Source organism: Branchiostoma lanceolatum, chromosome 12, assembly GCF_035083965.1.
Source record: "Branchiostoma lanceolatum isolate klBraLanc5 chromosome 12, klBraLanc5.hap2, whole genome shotgun sequence".
In the NCBI taxonomy this organism is placed as follows: Eukaryota; Metazoa; Chordata; class Leptocardii; order Amphioxiformes; family Branchiostomatidae; genus Branchiostoma; species Branchiostoma lanceolatum.
Window position 1 is genome coordinate 248,425 of NC_089733.1, and position 14,022 is coordinate 262,446.

Below are 14,022 nucleotides of genomic sequence, written 5' to 3' on the forward strand. Positions count from 1 at the left end.
GGCAGGAATTCGCAATAAGCTTATTATTATATAACGTGGTCGACCGACATGTGAATACATTTGTTTTTGCAACTAAAGAGTGAGGTTTCTAGCCCGCTCTTCTTTGCTTCTATGGCATTTCCCAGCGATTCTGGCATTCTGCTCTTCGATGGTTGCAGGTATAGGTATGGTAACGTTACATGCATCTACGGCCAGAGAAATTAACACTCGGATAAGTGGGTAAATACAGACTTTTCTTCTAGACTTTCTCCCAACTGGCTAAGTGTCATTGAGTTACACTGGAAATGATATACAACAGGGATGATATTGAGACTTGTGTAAACTTATTATCATTTAATACTGTGGTCGTCAACACCTATTTACAATGATTACCCTGAATAGAGTGAGGAATACAATGTGCCCCAAGGCAAACACGGTCCCTATTCTACGCATACTCTTGTAATACTAAGGGAACATTTATAGCATTTCATATAAAAGGCGAATCGCTAACAAAGTGCAATACTAGAAAGGCAAACTAAAAGTAGCAGAAACAAACAAACATGACCCGCATCTACTTGGAGACCAGGCAAACGTACATGAGCGGTAGATATCAATCTTAAACAACCACACTTAGATTATCATCAATATTTATTATTGTGGTATCAATATTTATAAATAAAACACACTCAATGCGTAACAACTGTTTAACGCCGGGGCCTTGGTTAGTTTAAAATAGACTTGTTTATAAGTGATGCTGTACAAAAAAGGTTACAATCTGAATTATACCTACAGGAATAGTCCCATTGCATCAATGCATCCACGTATTGCTTCTATCTAATATTGCTATAACCTGGATGTGCGACAAATAAACTAGTAGCCGTAAAATGTATTACATACAATCAATGTAAGGCTGCAAAGCTAATTATTTTTGATTGTGTCTTTTTCGCATGCCACGAAGTGCCATCTTCTGACGAAGTTTGCTCTGAAATAGGCGTCTGTTTATCCTTTGTTGCTGTTCCAGTCGTGCCTTGTCCACGGCGTGTTGTTCCATCATCTCTTGAGCACGCTGTGCCAAGGACTCATCTGGGTTCGTTTGTGTTTTCATCCTTCTCTCAGCCAGTTTTCTCTTCAGCATGGCTTCAGCACGTCGTCTGCTTTCGGTCTGTACTCCTTCATATCTGGCCGTGTCTTCTTTATGAACTTTCAGGAGATTTTCAACTTGCTCTTCAATGTGAGATGTATTTGAGGGCGACGTATCGTTTAACTCCGGGTCCGGAGAGTAGTGTTGTTGGGGGATATCATGATCGTGTATGGTTGTGGAGGTCTTGTCCATTGTGTTGAATGGCCAAAGGAAGCTTGTGACGTCCAAGGTTTCATCTAATGACTCTTCAATCATTTGAAGGGTTGCCTTAAGCTCGGGTTCTTTCCCTTCACCTGTAAGTGGTAAAATCACAAATACGATAAAAATATAAATTTTCAAAGGCTTATTTGCAGGGTTGGCATTTCCTGTCGGAAAAAATAAACAGCGTCAAATAGATCTTGCACTACCACGGAAATCCCGTTAATCGAACTGTGGATCAAAAGTGCAAGAAATCAAGTGGATTCAGTCGTTCCTTGACTTAAGACAAAAGAGCTGCACACAGTCGAAAATTGGACAAGTATGAATGCCGCCGTGATTTGAATCTGTTATATAATGACTCATAACAGCACATATGAACTTTCATTGAGAAACTATTTACCTGTTATCACATGTTCCGGCGGAGGGACGTGAATCCCGAATATTCCCTGGAAACTTTTCCAAATGTAATCAGCCAGTTCTTGGTCATGGTCATGGGCAATGTAGGCACCAGAAGCAATGGCGTCACAGATGATGGTCACCAGGAAGTTGACGAGTAGTATAAAAATGAGTATCATAAAAGATGTGAAGAAGATTGGGCCGACATATCGGTTCGATTCCACGATTTTCTGGGCAAAGAACCTGAAAACATAACAATCGGAATACAAATTTGCCAAAAACATATTATCTTGTTTTCATATGAAGCAGATGTATATGCATTCTTAGATGCCTATGCCTTATAGCATCGGTCAATTGATTTATAATCGATTTTCGTTTTGTAAAAGGCATCGACGTGACATACCTTCCCAACAACATCTCAAATAAGGCAAAGTTGGTGTGCAACACATTGGTGTATGCCTTCATGTGCGTTCCAAACACCAGCATCCCTGTGTTCAAAAAATGAGTTATCTCCCTATTAGAATACTTCGACGACAACAAAGTGCAACGTACAATACAACGATTGCATATGCAAAAGGGCCGATAGATCATTTTTAAAGAATCTGTTTTGAAAACTTTTCTGAAGGATAATTGATTCAAGGTCAAACTACCGTCTATGTGGATTTAGGCAAAAGGTAATAAAAATACAATACCTAAATATTACTTTTAATTATTAACAGTGAAGGAAATGAGGTCTTCCAGAAGTTGTAAATAGCACAGAGACTCTAACCTGAACAGCTGAAAGCCATTAAGACTATAGCGCTTATGGCTGAGAAGCCAATCAAATCGTCCTTCATAACACCTGGCAGGGCGATGAAACTGGCGATGGTCTTGCTGAAGCGGACAACTCGCAGTAACGTCAGTGTAGTGATGAACACTACAATGGCCAGCACGGTCTTAAAGGCGTCATCCCACCAGAAAGTTGAGCTTAAGTCCACAATATGATCTATTCCAAGTTCGCCTACAAAGGAGCAGATAATTTATACATGAAAGATGTTGATTTGTTGCTGAAATGCCAGATCTGTAACTCAAGTCCGATTAGCCGCAAATTAGTCACACTATACTACCAACCAGATTAAGATAAATGCCGTGCACAAGATTTCCTGAATATTGTCATTCAAACTGCAATTCCGGGATGAAATGGAAACGAAACGCCTCTATCTCAATCTAAATCGGTAATATGTGACATTCTGCAACAATTTACCTGTAACCTCGACCAATCTGTCTAGTGCTGCCGATGCCGAATGGTACCTTATTCCAAAGATACAGATGGCAGCTGCACATCCAATTATGTTCGCAAGAGCTAAAATGTTCCACAGAGAATTGAAATACTGCCGTCCATCCTTCTTTAACGTAATCACCTCTTTGATCAGATTAACCACAAATAAAAAAATAAAGATGACATAGGAAACCAACGTGACGTAATCAGAGTAATTTTCGTACTGGAACAGCCGATGTGTTGTCACAGTTGCAGATGTGGAGAGATGACCGATATCTTTCTGCTTTACGGTCAGTCTCAGACTGCTGAAAAGTTTTAGTGACGGATAGTATAGAGACAGGTCCAGAACCACATAGTCTGTGTTTTTGTCGATCCACTCGTTAAACTTAAGGTCGGAGAATATTGTTGTCGCCAAACCTAGGAGAGCTGGGAGTTCCATGGAGTATTTTGAGGCGCAGCCTGAATTATGTGACATTACGCCAGTGACGTTGAATTTCCAACATGCAGATGAACCATTTCCCGTTGTAACCATCCATCCATTTTGAGAGCGATCCATTGCCAAGGCATCTGCATCGTGTACAATATGTTTTAACTCGCGACATTAAATCATTTCCTAAAGTTCAAGGTGTACATTACAAGCTAATAGAATGTCAAGAACCAGAAATACATATATTGAGAATAATAGCAATAAGTTAAATATCAATTCACATTCTACTTCTTTGACGATAAAGTGTTAATGCATCTGAATAATTTTGATTAGTACAATTGATTCAAACGCGTAAAAAGATGGAATATTTGTATCACATATTGAAGGCAATCACGCTTAAACATTTTGTTGCGAATGGCTTTCAAACAGTGAAAAAAGGTACCCGTTTTAACAACTAACGTATCATATAAGAGAATCGCGAAGAAGTCATAATTCTTACCTGGTGCATCCCTCACTTGAGTCAGAAGAGGTGGGCCAAATCTAAATGCTTCAGTATAAAGTGGAAACTGTCTGTCTAGGTACTTCATCTTCCACCCATTATACCAGAACGACGGGTACAAAACAGGCAGGAGGATCTCCTCAGTCCACGTCCAGAACTCGTCAGCAGTGGTGATCTTTGACAAAAGACAAATGCAAAGTAATGCATGTTTATTGGTGCACGACTAACAAATTTCAAAATGATGTCGTTTATAGTAAGAGCAAAGGTTCAGATAAACTTGATTGCAAATTGAAGATGGTGCTTGATGCCTACCGACTCGTGATCTTCTAGAAGCGTGCCGGACAACGTCTGTGACGCGTGGAACGCCAACGGGTCTTTATCGTGATGGCTGATGAAGAATAGAACCGCAACAAACAGGAACAAGACGACATACTCCTTCATGACGGAGACGAACTTCCGGCGTTGCTCATTTTTTACTTTCATCCTTTCTGTCGATGCTGCGCCGGGTGGATACACCTTGCGAGGAGCTAAATGTTTTTGCATCGCAAACAGGACATCGATTTAGATACGCACAACATGCTGATTTCCAGCCAATAAGTTCTAATAGCTTTAGAAAGCGTTGTCTTTTGGAACCGCACCTACGAAATAACAAAAGTATTTGGAAGTAATCATGCTTTACCTTCAAGATCATAAAGATGCATGTGGAATTCTTCTTTCTCGATATTGTACATCTTCTGCTTGTCGGAGGACCTCTGATTACAAAGCAAGGCAAAAGCAGTTGCCAGGACCAAAATCTGTTGGTATACATGTAGCATTAATAACTCGGTCATTAGCTGTGTGACTAAGGACGCTATGATGTAGTTGAGCGACAAAAATGGACCAAAGCATAATGAAGCAAAGTCTACCTGGCCGGTTTCGGTGATGACGCTTGACAACCCAAAAGAAAACAAGAAAGTCCTTAGCCAGGCTTCACTCTTCTCTCTACCCCAGTCCAGACTGTACATGATCGCAAAGAATGACGAGACAACAGAAACCATCACTACTAGCAGCCAAGCCACGTACTTTGACCAACGGGACAGTCGATCTCTTAATAAACCTAAGATCAAGAATAAAAGAGATAAGAAGATGTGAGTTCTTGGCTATTCCATTTGATATGTCATGTGATAGTCACTGAGTTATTAAGATATTAGTGCAAAATATTGAGTAACTTTTGTAGGAAACGAACATACCATATTTGGAGCCACGTCGTATTCCCGGAGCCGTGATTGGAGCTTGTACCTTCACACGGAACAGTCCAACCGACACCAAAGCCACAGGTGCCACCATGACAGCGGTTATGATACTGATGTACAGCTCCTTGTTTACAACAGACATCGAATTTATCAGAAAAAGGTTTGAATCGATAACGAATGAGCAATACAATGTACAAGAGAAAGATTACAAATTTTCTATCTAACTGCGTGGACGGGATGACATCAATGTCCATATGTGTTTAAATTTTGTATTTGTATTTTGTACATATTGACAATGAAAACAAGTCATTACGCTGGGTAAGCCTAGGCAGCTCTGACTTAAAACGGCTGACCCACAAAAATTTAGACGAAAATACAACTTGTATACATAACCTACAATAAATGGAGTAAAAAAACATTACAATATACATTAGAATACAATACACAAATACAGTATAAAATAATCATAGGAATCAATAACAGCCATGCAGATATATTTTAATATATCTGCATAGTTGTTATTGAAATACATCATCATCGAGGGAAATGGTCAAGTATAATCTACAGTATAGTGGTAGAGGTTTGTACTGCAGCGATCCTTGAATTCTTATAGTTTGGGAGAGTCAGCCTTGTCTTAAGTTTTGGAGAGAGGACAGAGATTCAGTGACAAGTCAAGCTCTGTAAACTCTGCATGAAATCATAACGCAGTATTGAAGTATCTCAGTCATGAGCAATAGGTACAGCTGAAGAAAGACAGGGGAGATTGAATTATCACAGGTATAAGATAAAGATTCTGGTCTTTGTAAGTTAGAGCCAAGAGGTAAACGAACAAAAATAGTTCCCTTACCTGCAGGGTGACCTGTACAAATCCCAGATCAAACAAGGTGTCCTTGGTCAGAAATCCTTCCTCGCTCTTGTACCACATGGCGTTCGACAACATCATGCTGCTGAAGACAGCACAGCAGCAGGACAAACGTTCCGCCTTGGTGAAACTGGATCCTGAAAGTAAATTTCAAACAAGCTCAAAAAATATGCCTATTAGTAGATACGCCATCGATTGTAGTGCATATAATTTCTTGCCATAAACACGTGCTCTGCGCAAATTTAACAGCTAGCAGTAAAGAGTTAGAGAGCTATTATCAAGTAAATTCTTTGTAATTCTATACAGTCTGGACTGGGGTAGAGAGAAGACAAAAGCCTGGCCAAAAACATTATCATTTCTAACGTATAATGCAAATTGTGATACCTTCAGGCGAAACAAATGGAGAAATCCACAAGTGTTGATCGTAGAACATTGCGTCCGTGTTTTCTCGGAACAGGCTACTAAAACATTCCAGCTGTTCTAGGGTCGCCACATGTAGAACTTTCTGAACCTGGAAGTCGCTTCGGTCTTCAGACAGCCAGTCATCGCAAATAAACTGATAACTGCGAAAAACACCAAACAAATTGCAGGTGAAGTACTTTCTCAGGTCAAGAATGATGTGATGACAATGTGATGTGCCATAATTTTCTTTTGCTTTGATTTGTCTGTTGTATCAGTTCACTTGTTGTATTTCCTTAAGTCAAGAAAGAATCATTAACAGATCTAGATGCGAGATTTATTGAGGCGCGTATTGACAAACAATAAACATTGTAATTCTGTAAACCAGTTACCGTGGAAAAGGCTCATTCTCGACATTCACAAAATTGGGCCTTTAAAAACTTGATTATTGTTGAATCTTACAGTACCTGTCGACGCGTGTTAACTGTTACAAGCAAATATACAGGTATTTTTTTAGAAAGCTTGTTTCATCAATATGTCGATGACGGCTAGACAGCCATGTAATAAGATATGACAAATGACAGTTACTCAAGCAACTGGATAGAATTTTGAAGCATCCGATGTCTTTCGTCAGTGACATAAGTGAAGAACTGGAGAACTTATGTTGTCAGACTATGTTGCTTGAGAAACTGACATTCGGCGTGTTTCATCAATAGTTCATGCAAATCACGAAAATAAGGTGTACATTAAATATATCTTACATTTCATCCGTTTGCAAGTCCCTCACAGTGATGTCCCTCAGAAACCATGAAGCTTTGTCAGCGCCGGCATTGTCGTGCCAGATATGCAGCAGTTCCAGATGTCCTAGAGACGTCTTTAATGGCATGATGACGTCATGGATACCACCTCGCACTAAAGACTGTGAAAATACATGGAAGTAGAGTTAACAACATTTTAGGATGTTAGATTGATAACTGAATAAGGTTTAGTCATCAGGCTACAACAGAGTATAAAAAGGTGGCTTTTAATGGAATCCTAAAAAAAAGAGAACACAAACACATTAGATAAGGTCCAAAGCCATGCAGAGTTTTAACAGTATATCACACTACAATGGTTGACGCTTACCTCTCCGGACGGGTTCATCATCTTGACCGTGGTTTTGCTCTCTGATCCGAACACTTGGAACCCGATTCGTGCCGAGGTGCCAGCAGCAAACATGGAGCCGGTGGTGACGGTGATCTGGTACAGATAGGGGGCTGGCATTCTATCCGGGGGGAGGACTGACAGCAACGGTAACTGCTTCTTACTGACGGGAGTTGCTGATTTGTCAGTCTTCTGTTCATTGCACAAAACAAAATGGAATAAAAGAATGATATCACTGGAAGAAAGCTATAGTTAACGAATATGCTAATGTGACGTTGGGATTATGCAATTACACGATGTCATTGACGCTGTCAATGTGAAAAAATAATACTCACTCGAAGACGTTTAAAATCTAGGTTGAACATAATCATCAATAGGAGGTAGAGAGCCCATTCGCTAATAACGGCGTAGAAAACAAGGCTGTTGTCATTCAGGATGTTGCGATCTTTGAAGATGTTGTCAAAATTAATAGAATTTGGAAGGACGTGCAAGGAGCCACCAATAACAGCCTTCGGCCATGGAACGTTACAGTTACATCTGATGGTAGTATCTGATAGATTCACGTGGACCTGTTGACAACAAAGCATAACACAAGCATGTAAGGTAGTTTTCAGAAGTAGATTTCAAGATATATGTTTTTTTTCTTTAACAAGACCTTAACGAAGAATTGCAAGTGCTCACTTCATGCTTAGAGTTGCTTTTCTATATATTATGAACTAACGTTACCAAACTCTTCAAAAAAGTAGTAGTGAACAATGCAACTGAATACTGTTTTTGAAAAATGAGTACACAACTATTTATTCTACATGGGTCAAAAATTTGAGCCTTACCCCACAGTCTCCGTCTTGCCACTTCTCTGAAGTGTGATTCCAAATAAGGCAGTTCGCTGTTGATGCCTGAAATGCGTAATCGGTGGGTAAAGGTGCAGTCTGTAGACGAGTAGGAGACTCTGCAAAGATATTGAGTCAACGTTTACTAACCCAACAGTTAAAAACAATTGCATTATAATGTTTTAGTTAAAGTTTAAGTCCTTCCCGCACCAAATGGCGAGTAGGGCTGAGCCCATGCTGTATAACATGTATAGCAACTGTGCAGTGTGCAATGTCGCGACTCGTTTACGCATTCTTGTTTTGATATTGAGTATTTTGCGTTACACCGAATGTCGATCATTTCGGCTGAGCAATTCAGATTCAGATGATATGTTTGAGAAATGACCTGATTTCTGTATTCCAACAAAAAGTTTCCCCCGCCGCCTTTTTACATTAGGAGTGAATGTTCGCAAGCTGTTTGTGCCTCGATGCCAAGCCAGAAAAACGTCTTCCTCCTTAACTATCATCATGTCATCATACAGCTCCTCCGTTGGTGGCGAGTCGTAACGGAAGAACAGATGAAAGGCGACGGCATGATCCCACCAAGCCAACTGCATCACCATGGCAGGGGTATCAGCTGGTACGTCAAACGCATAGAAATTCATAGTCACGTTTATGTTCTGTCCAACACCGTTTGCAAACAATGTCCCAACAAGACCACGGTCCTGAAGGTCCCGTTTCTGACGCCTTGGAGGTTCAATTGATCCGAATGCGATAGGAATCGATATGTTCAGCTGCATAGAGCAGTTGTCAATGTGTCGAGGTCGTAATATAAATATAATCACGGGTGTGGTGACGTTTTCCCCTAAGGTAGACACGTTCCAAGAAAACAGGTTCTTCTCCATAATGGCCATCTTAAACAGAAAACGACAAGACACTTGAATGGTCTTGCGTTAAGATAATAACAAATCTGTCTACGAACTTGGTAATGACATTGCAAATCATGCAGCTAATATCAAGACCCCCATTACCCGTTAGCCCCGAATGAAAGCGTATACTACATTGTCCTTAATGTTAAATGTCACCAGATTGGATCAGTATTCATACTTACTTGTTGCTTGATGTTACTCAGTATTCATATTGCTGTTTAATCTGTATCTATAAACCACTATACAAAGTACTCCTCATGATAGATAATGTTCTATTACTCTTTATTTCTATATTAATATCATCCGTTGTACGTTTTATTAGCAATCTATCACTATCCATTGTTTCATTTTGCTCAATACTTACCAAACGTAGAGTGCATGAAATGCAAATGTAGAAATTGGCTAATAATGCATAGAAACGTCAGGACAGCTAACGTACTTACTTTAGCATCTGTATCGCCATCTGCAGCACAATTTGTGGGAGATCCTGACACGTTAACTTGACCACCATGAAGTGCCAATGTATTCTTCCCAGTCGCCTTTTTCACTGTGACAATGACATCGTCGCTTTCAAATATCTTCGTATAGTCTCCGGTGTCTGGCAACATGGCCAGAAGGCTATCTGCTGTTAGTTCCATAGCTTCCACTAAAGACAGTCCTGCTTTACGAAGCTGTACGTTGAATAAAAATTCACGTGTGTTGCAACAATTTACAGTGCCATATGTAAATCTTAACGATAATGCAAACTGATTAAGCTGCCATGCTGGCAAAGGTACTTTTACTACCCTACTGTACTTCTGCCACTTTATGTTCACAATAAAAAATGAATTGAATTGAAAGAGGTTATTGGGTTGTTATGCATTTAGTTCTCATGCTATATGATCTAATCTCAGAACAATGCTGACTGATCTGACTACCCTCAGTGTTGTAGTGCGAAAAGTAAGATGAAAGGAATGTAAGGTTTACAACTGACCTGCTGCACATATTTCCATTGCTGGTCTTTAATGTTCTTTAGCTGTTGTTTTGGAGACACGTCGAACAAGTTGACATTGACGACATCGTTTTCAAACAGGGACAAAGTGGTATCAAGAAGGGTAGAGTTTCCCGCGGGGAGCATTTGAATTAAACAGGACACGGTGTGTGCTACGGCTGAAACAGTTTAGGACCATAGTCAGTATTGGTGGATGCATGAAGCTACATTCAGCGATCATGATGATGATAAGTGCATAAAGGATTAAGTATTTATAGCCAGATTATATTGGGAAAACAATAAAAAACAAGGTTAAGAAAGTATTCTGTGTTGCCCAGCAGCTCATATCATGTTGTATTTGACTTCGAATTCAGACTTGTCATTAAGTACTAGGCAAACGCTTACGTGATAATTTATAAATTAATACAAAAGATGAAATCACTTTAAAACTATCGTTGAAAATTACATACATGTTGGGAGAAATATTACAACATTTTCAAGATATATGCAACCCTTCTAGATATGTACCTTTATTCAATATCTCCATCGTTGAGAGTGTTGCACCTTGAGATGATCTTATGAGTTTCGAAGACTTGCTCAGCATAAATATGCCCTCCTCCTGTTTGGAAATTAGGCAAAGATTATACCCGTTAGTGCAATTATTTGGGAATATTACTTGACATTGTAAGAAAGAGTGTCTATCTGTATGTCCGAGACAGAATGATTAAGACATAACAACGTCCAGTTTAGCAACATTAAAAGCAGCAAAAAAAACACTAAAACGTGTCTTTTGTTTTGCCGACTCATATGCACAAACAAACTATTACAAACTATCAGAAAGATCCAACAATCTACTGAGGTATTCTGTTCACAGACACACAAAATACACCTAGATCAGAAAGCATAAACTCTCTCGGAAATGTACATGCAGTGTTTCAAATCTGTAACACTACCCTACCCATTCTGAGGGGAATCCGGTAGGTGATAATTGTGTCGCATCGAGCTGGAGTAAACTGTTAACCACTGTAACAATCGCAATCACAAGTTCTGAGCACGTTCTTACTCCAAGTGGTCGGTTCAGTTGATCTTTTAGATGTTGCAGCTACGCACATGGGAGAAAATATATTTTCATTCTTATTTGTACTTGTTGAATATTTCACAAGTGAACAAACAATATTTGTTATCTGAAAAGAGTTTTCTTCGGTATACAACCCTATTTTATTACGACAATTCCACCCTGCACACATACAGAATTTTCTTTAAGCCCTGATGAAGACGACAGACTGGTCTGCAGAAGAATGAAATAGAGTTGTGCCCCGAAGAGAAATAATTTCAATTGATTTACTAACCTGATAAAACTATTTACGGAAAATTAGTCTTTGCCTATAATGAAAAACAAGAGAAAACTGCAAGAAAATATATTATTACCGCTTGGAGATGACTAAGCCTTCTGCCAGGAGTGGGAAAATTTCCTTCGCCACTGCCTTGAACTAAAAGGAAAAAAATTCAACCATGTGGAATATGAGTAGTGCTTCTCAACCTTACATCTTGTATAGAAAGGAACAGGGTAAAATACTAAAAGCGTGAAAAGACACGTTCTACGCTTAGAATGAAGCTCTGATTGGTGCCTAGACGATTAATTTATAGATATTAAGATTTGTCACTGCAGATCGGGACCCTTTATTTGGACAATGTTTGCTTTACACATACCGTTTGATGTTGTCGACACTGTCTGAATGACAGTTGTTAGTTCAAGATCTGCAAAACGAGAACATATTCGTATCACTGGTACATATAAGTTGAGTTTATTTAAAATATTGATTTAATAGTAGGTTTCGAAGTAAGTGTATGGTTGTGGTATGTAAAACGTTGCCTCTAAAATGGAGATATATTTTATTTCTTGACATAGATCATGCATATCGTGGCACCTGAAAACTGTTAATTGATGATGAATGCATAAGGCAAAAGTGTGTTCCTCAGCCTAACCTGTCGTGGTAGTCAATGATGTTAGCTCCAGCTTCTCCAACCTAAATGTTGCTGGTATTGCTGTGATATCTGTAACGAAAACATACTTCGTTTTTCAGAAAAAGTAGGCTTGCACGAAATCCTCTAAAGCCCATGTCTCACTGGACTGCGGTACGTTGATATATTACTTCAACAGAATAAATCTCGCCTTCTGGCGGTCATTTTATGACCTGTTTGTGACCAATAAGGGGCCAATATTGGAGTCTACTTCGCGGCTAGGTCGGTGCATTTTGACACTTGAGTTTTCGTCATCTCAAGTGGCACATTGATGGCGATAGGGTGGTAGTTTGGCGTTTGTGCGCGGCACGTTGGCGGTAGTCACTCGCAAGCTGCCGCCAGCGTGCCGCAGTCCAGTGAGATAGGGGCTTAAGCAAACTAACAACTGTCTGAAAGCGGCCACTCTAATAGAAGTGATTTTCAATATGATGATTAGGAAACTTAATGGCATCGTCCAAAAGCGTTAAGTCGGTCAAATACATGCTTAGGCCATGTTCATTTGAATATATGGATGATATCCGCGCGCGCATCAATTTTCGTTCTTTTCCAAAGAAAAAAAGTTTTCTACCATACTGTAAATTGTACAAAGCAGCTACAAAATGGGCAAATAAATGCCGTAAATTGCAAAAATATATTTTTGAAATCAAAAACTGATGTCTAGAATGCCAAACTCAAAGAAGAGGACGGGAAAGACCAAACATGAAAAATCCATTATTTGGTATACTATTCTGTGTGTTTGGTCATTTGTTCAACCTTCTTGACCACGTAGATTTCATAAGGAAGGCAACTTTTTTTTTTGGGGGGGGGACTTTTTTTATCCGCACGCTCGCATCAGTTTTAGGGTTTCAAGAGGATGCCATCAATATAATCAAATCAACATGGCCTTAACAAAGTTACAAATTTAGGATATCAATCTGCAAAAACATGCTTTTGTATCAATATCGTCCAGTCCGAATTTACATATTTTAGCCGTTACAACCTTCTATCTTAGGAAGTGTGCCCAAGTCTTCGAGCCAAAACGTGTTGGCCCTGAGCTTTAATTCCAGCCTAGCTGTCGTTTTCGGTGCAGCGTCTGTTGTAATAATTAACTCTGATGATGCTGACACCGACGGCGTTGGGTCTTCTATATCTTTGTCGTCGTCTGAAAACAAACAAGCAAAACTATAGTAGACTTTTATGAACTATTAAGATCTTGTAGCAGGATGATCAACGTAACACAGTCATAGAAATTAGATCTTTTCTTGTTAAAGTGGTGGAACTTTGTCCTCGCTTGAATTCGATCTGGGCACTGGGAAATGCACAAATATGTCCAAAAAAAGATTTTCAACATACCAGTGCTACCAGAGATCGCAGTTTTCACACTACGTCCATACATGCTGACGGCTGCAATCCGGATGATGTAATTCATCATAGGGACGAGTTTTGTTATGTTGAAGCCCGTTACGACAGCAGAAATGCTGCAATGAAACACACGTCTAAAGTACATCTAAACCAAGAATGATGGATCATGGACGTTGATAACATTCTGTATTACAATACATTATGCAAAAGAAATCAAACAACTGAATAGTGTTTCTTCCAGAATAAGACATTTCACACGACATCCGCTGTCTTTTGTCACTAAACTGTGAATGAGTCTCTGACGACATTTTTTCATCTACTATAACAGCACGTCCTTGTATGTTGATACCAAGTTTAAAAGTGACCCAATATTTTGGTGCATCCAATGTCATGTGATTTCAAAGAACATATTGCACG

At 39.4% G+C, this 14,022-nt stretch overlaps 2 protein-coding genes across 2 annotated transcripts; both read right to left on the reverse strand.

Annotated features, from left to right (window-relative positions):
- Positions 1-323: 323 nt before the first annotated feature.
- Positions 324-8,086, reverse strand: LOC136446602 (polycystin-1-like protein 2). The gene is made up of 15 exons (XM_066445053.1): positions 7,870-8,086; positions 7,517-7,726; positions 7,153-7,310; positions 6,377-6,555; positions 5,978-6,129; positions 5,128-5,254; positions 4,804-4,994; positions 4,578-4,692; positions 4,211-4,425; positions 3,899-4,073; positions 2,958-3,539; positions 2,484-2,714; positions 2,118-2,202; positions 1,719-1,957; positions 324-1,413 (listed from the first exon to the last, which is right to left on the reverse strand). Exons 1-15 carry the CDS (start codon positions 7,903-7,905, stop codon positions 902-904), a joined length of 3,207 nt encoding a protein of 1,068 aa, XP_066301150.1. The 5' UTR covers positions 7,906-8,086; the 3' UTR covers positions 324-901.
- Positions 8,087-8,093: 7 nt separating this feature from the next.
- On the reverse strand, positions 8,094-12,316 carry LOC136446383 (uncharacterized). Its single transcript, XM_066444731.1, has 9 exons — positions 12,229-12,316; positions 11,953-12,000; positions 11,671-11,732; positions 11,201-11,344; positions 10,771-10,861; positions 10,246-10,421; positions 9,716-9,943; positions 8,365-8,483; positions 8,094-8,103 (listed from the first exon to the last, which is right to left on the reverse strand). The coding sequence occupies exons 5-9, from the start codon at positions 10,844-10,846 to the stop codon at positions 8,094-8,096; spliced, it is 609 nt and encodes a 202-aa protein (XP_066300828.1). The 5' UTR covers positions 10,847-10,861; positions 11,201-11,344; positions 11,671-11,732; positions 11,953-12,000; positions 12,229-12,316.
- Between the last annotated feature and the right edge of the window lie 1,706 nt (positions 12,317-14,022).